General features: G+C 38.4%; 1 protein-coding gene across 1 annotated transcript in view; it reads right to left on the bottom strand.

Moving 5' to 3' along the window:
* The window catches only part of LAMA1 (laminin subunit alpha 1), a 145,775-nt gene that overhangs the window by 98,255 nt on the left and 30,792 nt on the right, over positions 1–16,728 (bottom strand). Inside the window, exons 2-5 of the mRNA XM_005303098.5 lie at positions 14,547–14,717; positions 14,116–14,228; positions 4,944–5,186; positions 3,065–3,244 (exon numbers count right to left, since the gene is read on the bottom strand). Of these exons, the coding sequence (XP_005303155.2) occupies positions 3,065–3,244; positions 4,944–5,186; positions 14,116–14,228; positions 14,547–14,717 (707 nt within the window). The remainder of the gene's footprint in view (positions 1–3,064; positions 3,245–4,943; positions 5,187–14,115; positions 14,229–14,546; positions 14,718–16,728) is intronic.

Genomic DNA, 16,728 nt, shown 5'->3' with positions numbered 1-16,728 from the left:
AGAATTTAATCATAAGAATGTGAATGATAATTGAGAATCATTTAAGAACACTTTACTAGATGCCCAAAAACCTACAATCGCACAACTGAGGGAAAAGGCTGTTCTGGTTAAAAAACCGACCTGATTCAGAGGAAAAAAATATAATATATAACAAATAGAAGAAAGGGAAAGTGGATAGTAATGAATGTAAATCAGAAGTTAGGAACTGTAGAAAGTAGAAAAGGGAGACAAAAGAACACATGGAGAAACTTATGACCAGCAAAGTTAAGGACAATAAGAAGATTTTTAAATACATTAGCAACAAAAACAATCATGACAATGCAATTGAGCCACTATTAGATGTAAATGGTAGAATTATAAACAATAATGCAGAAAAGCCAAAAGTGTTCAATAAATATTTCTGTTCTGTATTTGAGGTAAAACCAGATGTTATAGTCTCTTCATACGGTAAAATATCACTCTTTCAATTCCACTAGTATCACTGGAAGATGTTAAACAGAAGCTACTAAAGTCAGACATTTTTAAATCAGCAGATCCTGATAACTTGCATCCGAGAAATTTAATCCGAGAGTAGCTTGCTGGGCAGTTACTGTTGATTTTCAGTAGGTCTTGGACCACTGGGGAAGCTGCAGAAGACTGGAAGAAACCTAATGTGACAATTTTTAAAGAGGGTAAACAGGATGACTCAGGTTTATAGGCCTGTCAGCCTGACATCAATCCCAGGCAAGACAATAGAGCAGCTGATATGGGACTCAATTAATAAAGAATTAAAGGCGGGTAATGTAATTAATGCAAATTAGTATGAGTTTATCGGAAATAAATGCTGTCAAATTAACTTGCTATATTTCTGATGAGATTACAAGTTTGGTTGATAAAGATAATATAGTGCTAATGTAATATACTTAGACTTCTATAAGACATTTGACATGGTACTGCACAACATTTTGATTAAAAGACTAGAAAGATATAAAATTAACATGGCACGCATTAAATGGGTGAAAATCTGGCTAAATGACATGTCTTAAAATGTAATTGTATACAGGGAAGCATCATCAAGCAGGTGTGTTTCCAGTGGGGCCCTGCAGGGATCAGTTCTTGGACCTACTCAATTTAACATTTTTATCAGTGATCACAAAGAAAACAAAATCATCACTGATAAAGATCGCAGATGACACAAAAAATGGAGGAATGGTAAATAATGAAGAGGACAGGTCACTGATTCAAAGCGATCTGGTTCACTTGGTAAACTGGGTGCAAGCAAACAATCTGCATTTTAATATGGTTAAATGTAAATGTATACATCTGAACAAAGAATGTAGGCCATACTTAGAGGATGGGGGACTCTTTCATGGGGAGCAGTGACTCTGAAAAAGATTTGGGCGTTGTGATGGCTAATTAGCTGACCATGAGCTCCCAGTGTGAGCTAAAGAGTTAATGAGATCCTGTGATGAATAAACAGAAGAATCTGAAATAGCAGTGGAGAGGTTATTTTTTGCCTCTATATTTGGCACTAGTGTGACCGCTGATGAAATACTGTGTCCAGTTCTGATGCCCATTCAAGAAGGATGTTGATAAATTGGAGAAAGTTCAGAGAAGAGCCATGAGAATGATTAAAGGATTAGAAATCATGCCTTGTAATATACTCAGAGAGCTCAATCTAATTAGCTTAAAAAAGAGAAGGGTCGGGGTGACTTGAGTACTGTCTATAAGTACCTACATGGGGAAAAATATTTGATAATGGGCTCTTCAGTTTAACAGAGAAAGGTGTAACATGATTCCATGGCTGCAAGTTGAAGCTAAACAAATTCAGACTGGAAATAAGGTGTACATTTTTAAATGGTGAGAGCAATTAACCAATGGAAGAATTTACCAAGGTCATGGTGGAGTCTCAATTTTTAAATCAGGATTGGATGTTTTTCTAAAAGATATGCTCTAGGAATTATTTTGGGGACCGTTCTATGGCTTGTGTTGTACAGGAGGTCAGACTAGCTGATCACAATGGCCCCTTCTGTCCCTGGAATGTTTGGATCTATTAAAAAGCGGGGGGGAGAGGGGAAGAACAAAGATTCCCCTTGGAATCAAAGATTTGACTTTGAATTGAGATTTAAAGTCTGGTGACATTTTTAAAGGGAGAGAACCTGTTTATTGGAGATACTCTCCACATTCCCCTCTCCTCAACAGATGAGGTCCTCCATGCTGTATAGTCACACAAACAATCGAAAGACTTTAGCAAGTGAATACATGAAATCATTGATGTTTTCCCCAATGTGTCATGGTCAAGTAAACAAGGGGGACAAACAACTAAATTACAAAGAAGAAAGGGACACACTGGTTAATTTGTGTAGTACTGCATCCAGTTAAACTTAACAGGCAGCATGCCCTACTCAGTGAACTGACTATTGGCTATGTCCCTGACTCCCTGTGAGGTCTTGAGCAAGTCAGTTCAATCTCTTTGTGTCTCAGGGATGTGTAAAATAGGGATGTCATGAGGATCAGATAATATTTCCAAGTTCTATATAAATGGTATATATTAATATTAATAAATACCCTTGGGCTTAAAGACAAATTGGCAAAAGGATCCACTTTAAAAAAAATCCTCCATCCATTAGACAGCATTGTAATTCACACCAAGTTACTGTTTTCAAGTAATAGATTTCATGTAGCAACACATTAGCAACTGAAATACTTAATACACCAAAAATTACTGTACACTAACATGAAACGTAACTCATATATTTACTCTTTGCCTAAAGTGACATTTTCATCAAGCAAATCACATATTTATCTTTGCTGATGAAATGTTAGCAATGCTACCTCATGGTTAGTAGCTAAATGGCAATTCATCTGAAGGAAAAAAACAACTTTGAAAAATCTTTCTTTGGAACAGCTGTCCCCTGCAGGCTTACAGTTGGTAGTAACATTACAGAGAAGGCAACGTTTACTTAACAACTTCATGAAACCTTACTGATCATGAATGTTGAGGTTCAAGTCCTTCATCAAGACGGACAGTACTTAGCCTTTACTGTCCAGTGTGGTGAACAATAGATACAAAAGATCAGCTTACCCTTCTGGTAACAATGGGATCAAGGTCTTTAGGATCATGGTGGCTAAGAGTCATGAGGTCAGCATTAAGGGTTCTAATACGTTGCAGGCGAAGACGGATATATCGTGCAGAAGTAAACTCCAATAGTGTTTGTGAAGGATCATCAGCACTAGGTCTACCATTGATCAACGAAGTGTGAATCTAGAGAGAGGGATTGACTTCACTATATGCTTAATTATAACCAGGTTATGATAACAAACATCTTTCTATCAAGACTTAAAAACCCACAAAAACAAACAAAATGGGGTTATTGGGTACAATGTATCAAAAGAGACATCAAATCAATTGTGCATTCAGTCACAATTTCAATATTAATAATATTAACTGCCTGATTTAGGAGTCACATCTTCCTGGAACCACCATTACCAGTTCACAGAATCCACTTGTGATGGGACTTCTGAAGGGTCAAAAGAAAGGGGAGGGAGAGGGAATATGCTGAAGATCATTCCTTGCCTTCTATGCACTAGTCTGGATCTACTAGATCTGGGACCCTTCAGCTCACAGATGTGGAAGAGACACTGACAATGAGCAAGGAGTACAGTATTTATCACTCACAGAATGTCTCTTGTGCAATTTGTAAAGATTGATATGGTAAGATGTAAAACTAGCTGTTCACTTTTTCATAACTAATTTGGTTTATTAGCTGTGTTCTGCTTTGTATGTATATTTCCTCATACACAGAAGTTTTTTCTCCTATATTTTCAGTTTTGTCTAATGCAGTAAAAATGTTTCAACAGAAAATATTTTTTTAAATAATGTTTTAAAAAATATTACTTCTGTAATAAGGGAATATATGGGCTTTCTGATAACCTGGCCCATCAATTAAAGTTCGGTGTGTCCAGTTTCACCCACTCTGGACAGCCCTATGATAAATACTTGATTCAAATATGCTCGACTTAAAATCACCGAAGGTTCACCAGGTTTTCTTTCTCCGTGGGGGCCAAAATTGTGATTTAACATGTAAAAAAGGCAATGTTTATAACACTTCAATCCTTAATTGTCCATACTCCAATTTATTTTAATCTAGAGAATTTAATCTAGAGAATCTAGATTTAGTTGGTGTTGGTCCTGCTTTGAGCAGGGGGTTGGACTAGATGACCTCCTGAGGTCTCTTCTAACCCTAATATTCTATGATTCTAAGAGAAGTTACTGGTTTCTACTAAACAAAGGGTTACTAGCAACCTCCATAGGCCAAGATTAGGTTTATTACCACATAAGGAGGACTTTCACAATAGACTAACCACCGATTTTAATGCATCATTTTATTATGTTGCTGCCTCTCTGAAATAAATTACATAAGTACTATGAATAGTCTTGGTTAAAGAAAGAACAATCAACAGTGAGCCTGCACAATGTATAGCTCTTTTAATTATGCTCTGTCCCTGAAACAATGCCAGGGCTTGTTTTCCAGTTCCAGCTGTGCAGAGCCTTTCAGACAGCATTTGAAGCTTTATCTTACAAAACCAGGTGCTCCTAAAGAAGAGATGTTCTTCTTTTTTAAATTAAACACCTGGCTGTACATAAAGTCTCTATGTTTTATTCTTTCAAGATGAAGTATCTAATTCACAATTAGTAGCCATAATCAAATTATGTGAAGAGATACAACAAAGAGTTTTTAACTAGAATATGCAGAGCCAAAGATATTTTTTCCTAATATTTTTTTTAAGTTGTTATATTGGTAAATGAAATAGGATATTATCATTAAAGGCATCATAACAATCCAAAGCATCTGACAATGTTGGAAGGCATAAATTGTGCAACTGTAATTTAAAATTTCTGAAACTTGCAATTAGTGCACATTCATGTTCACGAATGACAAGTGCAAAAACAGACAGCATACCTCTCCATGTTCTAATGGAACTAGCCTGGAATAATAAGAGGTGCAGATCACTTCATCATCTCTCTTGTAAGTAGGAGGCCCAAGTCTTGGTGTTACATTATAACGAGTTAAGCACTCTGTGTCACTAATTGCATAATACTGCCATGGTCTGAACTCAGTGCCATCCACTGAACGTTCCAAAATCCAGTTTCCAGGTCGGGGAGCATTAGCAGCTTTGATTATGACATATGCAACTTGAAAGACCTAAACAAAATTCAAGCAAAAACTTTTAACACTTGATACTACCATATAAAACAAGCACCACAGCACTTCCACCACCCCTCGTCCACTCCAGAATACAGTCTAAATGCATTAATGCCTAAATGAAGTTTTTGAAGGTTGATGAGATAGTTGCCAATAGTTTAATGTTCTCTCTCTGTTACCAAGCCATGATTAGACAGAAAAAAAAATTATTTAATCACAATGTGGGCAATTTAGTAAACTGCTTTTGAACACTGCCCCCACTCCCAAAATGTTTTTCAGGTGCCTTTCTCTCTCTCATATCTATATTGGGGGGGGGGGGAAATAAATATTTTTTCTTACCCCCTGTCCCACAATTTTGGCCAAAATGGAGCAGTTTATGCCGGCCAATGCTAAAGTAGTAATAAGACAAATTTTATCAGGTTTGTTTTGGGTGTGAGTATCTTCTTATAACTTGATACCCACTGGACCTGATTCTTTTCTCCTGCACTCCAGTTTTACTCTTTGTGCCATATACTCAGCAGGTGTAAATAAGCATACTTTCACTGGCTGCAGTGGAGCTTAAAAAGATGCTATTTTGCACCAACAAAGAATCTGGCCCACTGACTTCAAAGTGGAGTTACTTTGGTGTCAGCAAGAGGAGAACCAGGATCATGGCTCATCATTAGAACACTACTCCTAGTAAGAGAAAAAATCTACAGATTTTTAAACCCTCTCTATTACAGTACAGTTTTAAAAACCAAACAAAGTCATGTGATTACCAAGAATATAAGGCTCTATATAAGAATATAAGGCTCCTAGTCCATTTAAGGATCCCATTTGAAAAAATTATTTGCTACCAACAGGCTCCTTCAGTGAAAATTATATACTAACATCTCCTTTCAGCATGGAAGGAAACAGAAATCAAGCAAAAGCTGAATCGGGCAACTTCAGTGTTCCATACACAATGGCCTGATTCTTATCTCACACTGATTTTAGCCTGATGTAATGGACATCAATGGAGTTACACCTGGTGTGTGTAAAAGGAGAATCACTTAAGTCCTTGTCTGCTCCAACTTAAGTCCATAGGAGTTTTGCCATTTATTTCAGTGGGTACAGTATAAAGTCCCTGAAAGGGAATTTTTGATCACTTTTGAAGACAAACAAAAGTTCAATGGTTTTGTGGACTTATCCTGAGAGTTGCAAAGCACCTGCAACTCCCTTTGAAGTCAATTAAGATGCTCCCATGAGTAAAGGCTGTAGATTGGACCCCAAATTTGTTTGTAAATGTAAAAAATGATATTCACTCCCTTTGCTTTACTTGAAATTCATTATACCTTTTTTTTTTTAAAAAACTCACTGTTGGCTATAGTCAACTAAACTGCCTCTTTGCTTATTACACAGTTGGCTGAACAACAAATGAACTACTTTTGATTACACAGGGTTTTTTCTAGAGCTGTTATAGTCTCGCCAAACTGCAGCTGATGTGGCTAGTTTTAAATCCAGTTTCAACAAGTAACAATAGCAAGTTATCCTTCATCACACACTAACTGCAGTCACTGCTATGGGAATGAAAATAAACAATATTACAAGAATATGTACGTTTAATCTATTTTGAATATCAAGTTTCTTGAGGGGGCTCAGTCAAACAAAGGAATTTTCACAGAGGTTATGAACTTATATTGTTCACTCTAATAAAGTGTGTGTTATTTAAAGTCAACATTTTGAAAAATGGCAGCTGATTTTGGGTGCCATACTTGAGATCTCAAGGGCCAGATTTTCAGAAGTCCTGGTGACATCAATAAGAGCTTAGGATGTTTGATACCTCTGAAAATCAGACACAAGATATCTAAAGTTGTACATCCAAAAACAGAAGTACCCCAAAATAGCTGGATGGTTTTGAAAATGTGGTTGCATATGTGGTCAGCCTATGCGTACCTCTCCCAATCTTTCTCCATTGGCACGTATGGGTTCCACTCCATGTAAACACATAGCACTTAAATAAATAATTCTATGGCCTGTCCCCTGCCCTGCCCTCACCTCTATTATGTCTTCCTAAGAGAATTCATAGAACATAAAACACCAACAACACAGGAAAACTTGGCTGCTTTGTAAAAATAGATATTTAACTGATTTCTTAATGAGAAGTATTTGTATTAAATATTGTAACAGAATGCAATCGCCACACACTGTACATTTGTATACCATCTTGATATTTATATATCTTTGCTTCTTAAAATATGATAACCAAGGGCAGGAGTGCTCCTGCTACCCCTGTCTGCATGGAGAGGCTGCCTCCATATCACTGTTTCCCCCTCACTGAAACTCTGTGGATGCCCCTCCACCGGAGATTCATGGAGAAGGGACTACACAAATGTTTCAGGTTTTCAAGATCCAGCTACTGAGTAGTCATGAGACATCCAGTCATTGCCTCATGGTTCCTACAGAGGCTGTGCTGCCAGGGAGAAGCATGAATGAGGCAGCACAGAGACACATTCATCTCTATGGACATCTTCAGTGTCCGCAGCTGTGTGTGGTCCCATCCCTGCAGAACCTCAACATCCAGAGGCTTGTGAGGCCTCAGGCTCTCTAGTCCCTGCAAACACTCCCCACTCCCAACTTGAGTGGCTGCTGTACTGGAAACTCTGTAAAATGAAAATCATTTTATACAATTCTCAGAACATTTTCTAGCAAGATTTTTTTATTTTATTAACTCTTAAGGTTAACACTGCTGGTGATTTACAAGCTTCCCCACATACCCTTTCAATCATTCTGTGTCTACTAATATCTCATGATAAACTAGTTTGCACAGCTGTGCTGTGAGAGCTAATCATTTGCGCATTTTAATTTGACTTTGCAACTTTCCCAGAACTGATTTCTTTACTGGACTACAAGGGTAAAAAGGGCAAGCCAAAGCAACTTAGTGATCCCCAGGCAACTATGGATTGGAAAGTGTCATTTTACATGCATTCAGGACCCAGGGCAAAGACCAAACAAATAACCTTGTACTAAAAAGAGTCACAAGCCTGTAGATGCACAAAGCCATAAAGACCTTATCACTTAATTCTGTTTTAGCAATTCTCCAAAATTGCCAGCAACTGTTGGTATTTGTTTCCCTAAACACAGATTCAGTTGGATGAGGTGTATTTTCATTCTTTAAGCAGAATTATTGCCATTTTTAAACTAAAAAGTCAACTTTTCCCACCTAATCCTCAGGCAATTTTGCACATTCCACAGCTCAAGAGAGTGAGAAACTAATTGGACTGGCAATAGCCAATATAGCAGATGTTATTTAAACTTCCTCCAGAGATTTTTGCCATTGCTCTAAAATCCTGACCTGTTCCTATCTCTGCAAGTTTAGCCCCAGGCCTCTCTTGCATAGGAACTCCCAATGGTGCAATAGTTTTTTGATTTGCATAAATGGAGACTACTGTAAAAAGAGGCCACAAAACCCCATCTCTTTTGTAACCAAAAGTTCTTGAGCTCCACTGACCAGAAATGAAAGACTAGTATAAAAGGTGAATCCAACCTAGGCAATTCTGATGTCCCCAAATTTCAGGAGCGTTTTTTTGGTTATATAAACTGGGACCAGTTGGAAAGTTCAAATCCACATCCTAATCCAAACTTCACAATATTGTGCTATCTCACTCCCAAAAAGTGAATATTAGGGATAGGACACTACTGAATTTCAGGATCTCATTAATTGTCCTTTTGCATATCCTGCTAAAACCACAGTAGTGTGATGCCTACCACATAATGCACAAGACTGCACAATAAATGAGCCCTGGAGAATATACTCGTTTTTTCAGACTGGTTCCTGCTAGTCTTAATAAGTTACTTTAAATCTTCCCTTCAGGGTAAGAGCACAGAAACATGTACCTTGAAACTCCAAAAAAGGCAATTTAGAAAAGAGAATAGTACTTTTTCACAATGGCTTGACAAGGCTTGTGGTTAAAACATATACAAAGGGCAACTATGCTATGCCTTTTTAATGGATGGCAAAACCCACTCTGCTCAGTGTTGTAAGTACAATCAAACCTTGTTACCAGAGAAGTCTGTTATGCTTAAGATTCAGATTTGACTTGCAAAAAAATCTAAACTAAATTTGTGCAAACTTTTAATAAGCAGAAAGTGCTGGGAGATATTCCTAGCATCAGCCTGTACACTTCAATATTTGTTTCAGAAACTATGATTGTTGCAGGCTCCTATAAGAAACTCAGAAACCCATGAAGAAGTGCGTTCTGGTTTTTATTCAGAGAAGTTAAAGTGACATTAGAGCATGTTGTAATCTCAATCAAAAAGCTATTCTAAATTCCTGAACTAGCTTTGTTTTACGATATTGATCCTTCAGTTGATTTCAATCAACAAAATGTTCTAAATAATATGGGTGAACACCACACATATGTTAAGAGTCCACCAGTTTTAAAGCAACATAAAGATTCTGAGACAGATCTTCAGCTGATGTAAATTGGCATCGCTCTGTTGAAGTCAATGGAGCATTGACAATTTATGTCAGCTAGGGATCTGGCCTTTCAGAAATCACGTGTTGAACAGAGATTTCAAGATGAAATCCCTATACAAATTGTAGGTATTATTATAATATATTTTATTTATCAATAGCAGAAACCACAAATTAATGGTATGCTAACTTCTACATAGTAATTTAGAATATATTAAATATTTATGAGTAATTCGTTTATCAGAAGCTTAGATATTTTGACATCCTGTTATCCAACACCATATTAGAATAATGGGATTTACTTTCAAATTCAGGAATAGCTCTTTGCAGCAGGAACTCCCTTTTGTGTTTGCCCTGCACCCAGCACAATGGGGGCCCCCCATCGCTGACAGGAACCTGTGTATTACAATGTAATAATGATGAACTGGGATTTTCAAAGGCACCTAATACCCTTAAACAGCTTTGAAAATCTCAGCCATAATAAATAGTAATAATGAGAAAATGGTTTCTCATTGAACAGTGCACAATACACACATAACCTCAACTCAGCAATGCAAAACACATTGGTGGCATTTAATAATAACAACAACAGCTATTAATTATTTCTAAAAAATTAGCCAAAGCAGTTACTGTTGAGCATAAAGGTGCTGCTCCTCCCTTAATTTGAGGCTCAGCATTTGGCTTCTATAGTACTGCCAAAACAGAGAGCAAGAGACCATGAATCAAATCCCAATATTTTATATACCAATGCAGTACAGACGCTCCCCGACTTACGCAAGCGATCCGTTCCGGAACACCTTGTGTAACTTGAATTTTGCGTAAGTCGGAAACGTATCTCGAACCATTACGCAAAAAACAAACCAAAAAAAACCCCCTCCTATTTCTAGCTTACGGAACTTTTTCCAAAGCTCAGATCTGTGTATGTCGGGTTTACATAACTCAGGGAGCGTCTGTACCTCACTGTTCAATCTTCTTCCACAACCTTGAATCCTAGCCATGCATATGTATATATCTATAGACATATAAAGCATTATACATCTGGGTCCTGACAGGCTGAGAAATATGCCACAATACTGTGTACCTAGTTTTATGATCCATGTTGTGTACTGAAATTTCATAAAGTACCCGCTTCGCTAGCCCTACAAAATGCTCAACTTTGTCTGCACGTAAAAAAGAGATTCCAAAAAGGCAAAGACCTAATGAACAATGTAACCATCTTATTAGCCAGCACTCTTCTTTTAACTAGCATCTGTCACGCTGCTGTTCTGCCCAGCTGTGTCTGGACTACAAAAACCTAGGTGCAAGCTAGAACATAGTTGATTTTTATTTCTGCTTCCTGGGACCTCCAGCCAGTAGAACCCAGTGAACACATGGCAGCAAATCCTCAGCTGGTGTCAATTGACCTCAGTGGAGTGATCACTATTACATCCGCTGAAAGGATCTGCCCCAGGATTGAGGCAGGGTCTGTATACTAGGCTATACACCAGGGGTCGGCAACCTTTCAGAAGTGAAATGCCGAGTCTTCATTTATTCATTCTAATTTAAGGTTTTGCGTGCCACTAATACATTTTAATGTTTTTAGAAGGTCTCTTTCTATAAGTCTATAAATATACAATTAAACTATTGTTGAATGTAAAGTAAATGGGTTTTTTTAAATGTTTAAGAAGCTACATTAAAAATTAAATTAAAATGCAGAGCCCCCTGGACCGGTGGCCAGGACCTGGGCAGTGTGAGTGCCACTGAAAATCAGCTCACTTGCTGCCTTCGGCACGCGTGCCATAGGTTGCCTACCCCTGCTATACACACACAATAGACTTCATCAACTCTATGACAGTTGGATTACAATACTGTGCAAAGTACATAGCTAGCAATCTCAATCAGTGTTTCATTTAGCATCCATTCAGAATGGATGATAAATAACAATTATTCACATCATAAAACACTTAAGTTTTGTAAACAAAAATAAACTGTAACTAATTTAAGAGATGGGAGATATATGGCACAAATCTTGGAATCTAAAGGAAGTAACTGACAGTATTGATACCAACCACAGAGAGCAATGTACACAGTTACAGACATTGATTCTTTGAAATGTACATTAAAATAGAAAATGCAAAATACTGCTAGAGGAATATTTCTAATCCATTCACAATCAACCTTTAGAAATAAACATTTACCCAAAATCCTTAAAACTATTCATGCATGCATTAAGTTTCCTTTGTTACCCTTTACGTGCACTGACTTGCTCAATATTAACATTCACATTACATTGCTTAGTATTAACATTAACAAATCAATTCTCTAATAACTCATTGACCCCAAGCAATCTTTATTAACCAGAATCCTTCCTTGTGGAGTAGTAATTTACATTCAAGTTACATAGCCCTAAATGTCTTTTCTCTTTCAAGTGCTCTAATGAAACACAGAGGAAAGGCTTCTCAGAGGAGAAACTTTTCAAACCAAATTAACAAATCTGAGCATGTGTCAGAAGAGAAAAGATATGTATTTGAGGCACCATCAATAGTGCATAGACCAGGGAGAATAAAGGAGTTAGAGGTCAGGTCAGCTGGTCTGTTTTCAGAGTACAAATATTATGGGAGAGCCATTTGGCAGAGTATTATGGGAGGACAAAAAGCTAAGACCCCCTTCTGCTACTTCCTTCCTGTTTGTTCATTTACAAACCAAACACAATGCACACTGTGCAAACAACAAGAAATTCCCATCTAAATACTCTGTAGCTGACAAAAGATATTCTGTGATTATGTTTCCACAACGTAGTGCTGCTTCCTAATTAAACAGAAAACTAAATACTAGTTCAGCCCTTGCTTCTTTTTAAGGCATCTCAGACAAAGCTTCCATTTTAACTTTCAAAACTGCATTGCGTAATAGTCCAGAGAGTCCTGGCAAAACTTTGTTACCAACTGTAATTCACAAATCTGCATTCTGTCAATGAGCAGAATTTCTCCATGATTTTAGATGTGTTCTAGTGTTATCAACCCACCTTGTGGTGGTTAAAGATCCGTGAGCCCTGATTTTCAAAAAAACTTATGTTGGGCAATGAAAAGGTTCATTGAAGACTGATACATTTTACACATACTCTCAGAAGCACCTTTCTTAAAAATAACCAACCGTTCCTCAAAATTGGTTTTGTCACCACTTTTGTGGAGACCTGTCATGCATCAAACCCCAGGACAAGCTGGTAAAAGTTTCATGTAGCCTCAGACCTAGGAGAGGTGGGGGGTAACCTGGTAGCATGACTCCAAGCTGCATTGTAAGGGAGCCACCGAGACAGTGCCAAGGAACTATCTTCACCACAGACAGACCTGGTCTCCTGTGATTTCCTTGGGTTCTGTGTGTTTGGTTGGATGGGCACAGAACCATTGCTCATTAATCAGGGGTATAAGCCCTAGGCCCCAGAACAATTTGGGGGAAAACTCCACAGTGGACTCTCCCAGAGCCAATACCAGTAGCAGCAGGAAAAGGGGAAATCAGCCCTCTTTTACCCTAGGTTTCAGCAGCAGAGCTTACTGGGGACCATTTAAATGCTAAAGTTAAGGGTAGGCAATTTTTTTTTTTACTAATAAATAAATAAATAAATAAGGGTGGGGGGGGGAACTGCCATAAGCTATGTTAGTGCAATATTAAGGTTGCAAAGTAAGACCAGAGTCAATTAATCCAAAAGCTACAGTTCTCACGGCAGTGTTAACTCAGTCCCATCGCATGTGTGCATCATTTTCTATTCCTGAGAATTCATCCATAAAAAGGTGTGTATTTGTGTGTTTTAGTTGTTCTGAGAACCATAACTTTGAACTTCTTGTTGTTAACAATTACATTGTATTGCCACATTTTTGTATTTAATGAAAATAAGCTGAAACACAGAAACAATATGAAAAAGTTGTCATAAGTTAGATAATTTAAAACTAACTGAAAAGTTTATGTTCTGAGAACTATTAAACAATAATTGATTTATGTTCAGTTATTCTCAAAGCCAAAGTCACTCTCTAACTTACTTACTTCCTCCAAAATCCAGTACCTCGATTATCGTACTTACTGCAGATCAAAGGCTGCTTGTAACTGGAGGCAGACTTCACTCGGTTATCTTACAATAGCCTCCGAGCACTTTTTGGCTGGATCTTACACCAAAACATTTACTCCCTTTATTAAAATATTCCATGCTCATCAAGGGAGAGTATGTTTTGGTAAACAGAAAATTTAATTGCCATTTCAACCTGATAGGACTAAAATTTCCAACAGCATCATTGTCAAAGTAATATGCTTTTAAACAAATGATTGACAAAACGTGGTTGTTTAAATTAAATAGACTGATCCATCAGATCTTACCTTATCTAAATGCAGTCATGATTGTATAGTACCTATTCATAATTAATTGCTAATTGTCTGGGTACCTAAAAACTATCAAGTACAGCTGCAATCATTTGATTAGGCTTATGTCACATAGAAAATGCATTCTTTTACACATCTGGTATTACTCACCTGTCTTAGATCCAGGGTGATGGTGACCCAATGGTATTCCCTCCCATTCTGAATGCTGGGACTTTGCCACCAGTTATTCGTACCATCTATAGCATTGGAGATAGGGTGCTGTTCTGTTTTTAAATAACAAAATAAGTCTCTTAAGAATAAATGTCATTATCTTATTTTTTTTCTTACTTAGTATTTTTAAGCTGCATGCTGAATATTTTTCTCCTCATAACAATCATCCATAAAGCACATCTAGGGTGAAATTGACCCCTGTGCAGAAAGTCACTATTAGGCCTATCCTGAGGGCTTAAGTGGTACATAGGCCTCATGCTGGCACTCTGCACAAAGGTCAATTCCATCCACAACAATACAGACATGTACCTTACACACAGTCCTGTGAAAGTGTGGAAAGGGACCAAAAAGACATAGGATCATAAACTTGCCTTTGGGGTTAGCACTGTTGTGGTCGCACACCCTGCATTGTGCATTGCGTAGAGGTCGGCCCGGCACATGTTCCACAAGTTTGCAGAACATCTCTGGTCCCTTCTCACCACAGGTGGCATTGGTGTTGATATGAGCATGGCTAGCCAGATTTAAAATAGCAGGAAACAAACCTTAAAAAACAAAAATGAATACCGATCATATAATAAGATGACTGATTCAAACAAAAAGCAATGGTTATTGCTGGATACATATGTGATCATATGGGGTTTCATAGCAAATGTCTGCCTCCCCATGTATGTCCTAGAGCAGCAGTTCTCAAACTGTGGGTCAGGACCCCAAAGTGGGTTGCTGAAGCCCGAGCCCCACCGCCCGGGGCCAAAGCCTGAGGGATTCAGCCCCGGGCAGTAGGGCTCAGGCTACAGGCCCCCTTGCTGGGGCTGGTGCCCTTGAGCTTCAGCTTTGACCCCTTCCCCGCCCAGGGCAGTGGGGCTCGGGCTTTGGCTTTGGCTCCCCCACCCAGGGGCAGTGGGAATCAGATGGACTCGGGCTCTGGTCCCCCCTCCTGGGGTCATGTAGTAATCTTTGTTGTCAGAAGGGGGGGTCACGATGCAATGAAATGTGAGAACTCCTGTCCTACAGAGTTTGGAAAATGGAAAAGATATGTTGAGAATAAGTTATCTTTATGAAATGAATTCTGCATTATCTTACAGATATTGTAAGAGTGCAATAGCACTTTCATTCCATGTCATGTCTGGATCATTACTGAAGAATAAAAGAGTTATTTTTAAGAGCGGAAACTGAAACCTATTTTCACAGTGTAAACAAATGAAATCCAGGAGGCAAATTTAAAGTGCCTAGGTATGGAAGACTTACATAACTGGTACCCCATTTCTGCGGAAGGTGACCTTTAATTGGAATTCACAGATGCAGAAACTACACTTGGACCACAGCTCATAGAGCCGACTTGGACAATGAACTTTGAATCTCTAAGCTTTATTCGAGCTCCTGTATGTCCCCATAAAGATTTAATTTTAGGCCCTGGTTCTCTGCTCTTCTGCAGCCCTATAAAACATAAGGAGGATTCTTCATATGTTGCCTCCCACCTTCTGCAGTTTGTGGTATAGTAGTAGAATGGCACGTTTGGAAAGAGAGAAGGTATTAGCTGGAATGCAGTGAGCTCCGGCTATTCTGGGCCCAAGAAATTGTAAATACTGATGAAATTGTAAAGAATGGTTTAAGTTGTCACCATCTTGCTTCAAAACAGCACATTGATATGAATGGGGGCAGTATGCACCACTTATTTATTTTATTACTTCCACTCAGAACAAGGCCCCTGGACGAGTTGTCTGCTTGAAATAAAGGGATAATTGTTAGTTTGAAGGCAATAGAGGATCATTAACCATAATCCAACCACTAGAGGGGGACAGAGACCAACTCCATGCACAGCAAAACAGTGTAGCAACTGATATTTGAAAAGTTACTGTCTCCAAATTAATAGCTAATAATTTTTTTTCTAATGAAATCTTAAACTCTACAGAAAACCAAGGGTCACCATAGTAGTGCTGGTATGGGAGTGGGTGGCTAAATCTAACCTCTGTTGTTATAGCACTAATGTACAATTATCCTTGTAACAGGTGTGCTGTCCCTTTAAGGCATGTATCATGACCCTATTGCCAGTTCAGTTCAGAACCAAAGCATTTTGGGGTTTATAATTCCCAGAGGCAATGTAAATTGTATGAGAATTTGAGAATGAGAATAATAGGATCCTACAATGAACGATGCTGGGGAAAGGGCAGATATACAAATAAGCACCCTGCTCTTATAAGAACTAAGCGACCAGGTGGGACTGGGATCTGCCAGGAGCTTTTTTACTGAGAGACTAGAAAAGAGTTTGGAGTGCTAGGGAAATGGCTTGGGAAAACCTAGGGAGAGGGACTGGACATGCAGACAGATGGCTGGATATGATACCAAGAGGAGGAGGTATTATTTTAGCGAGAACATGAAGGCCAGAAAGAGCTAACTCCTTAGTGGACAATTAAGGGGCTGTGGCAGAGTTAGAAAAGAGCATTGGGGAAGAAAAGTGGCAGAGATTTGGTGGCTTAACCTGATGCTATTTCATGGCTGAGGGCCCTAAGGCTGGAGTTTAGATGGTTTAACACCCCTTTGGATTCTGAGGGGTAT

The sequence above is a fragment of the Chrysemys picta genome, chromosome 2 (assembly GCF_011386835.1).
Source record: "Chrysemys picta bellii isolate R12L10 chromosome 2, ASM1138683v2, whole genome shotgun sequence".
NCBI lineage: Eukaryota > Metazoa > Chordata > Testudines > Emydidae > Chrysemys > Chrysemys picta.
The sequence above is the reverse complement of the archived record's forward strand: the minus strand, read 5'-3'. Positions and strand labels throughout refer to the sequence as shown.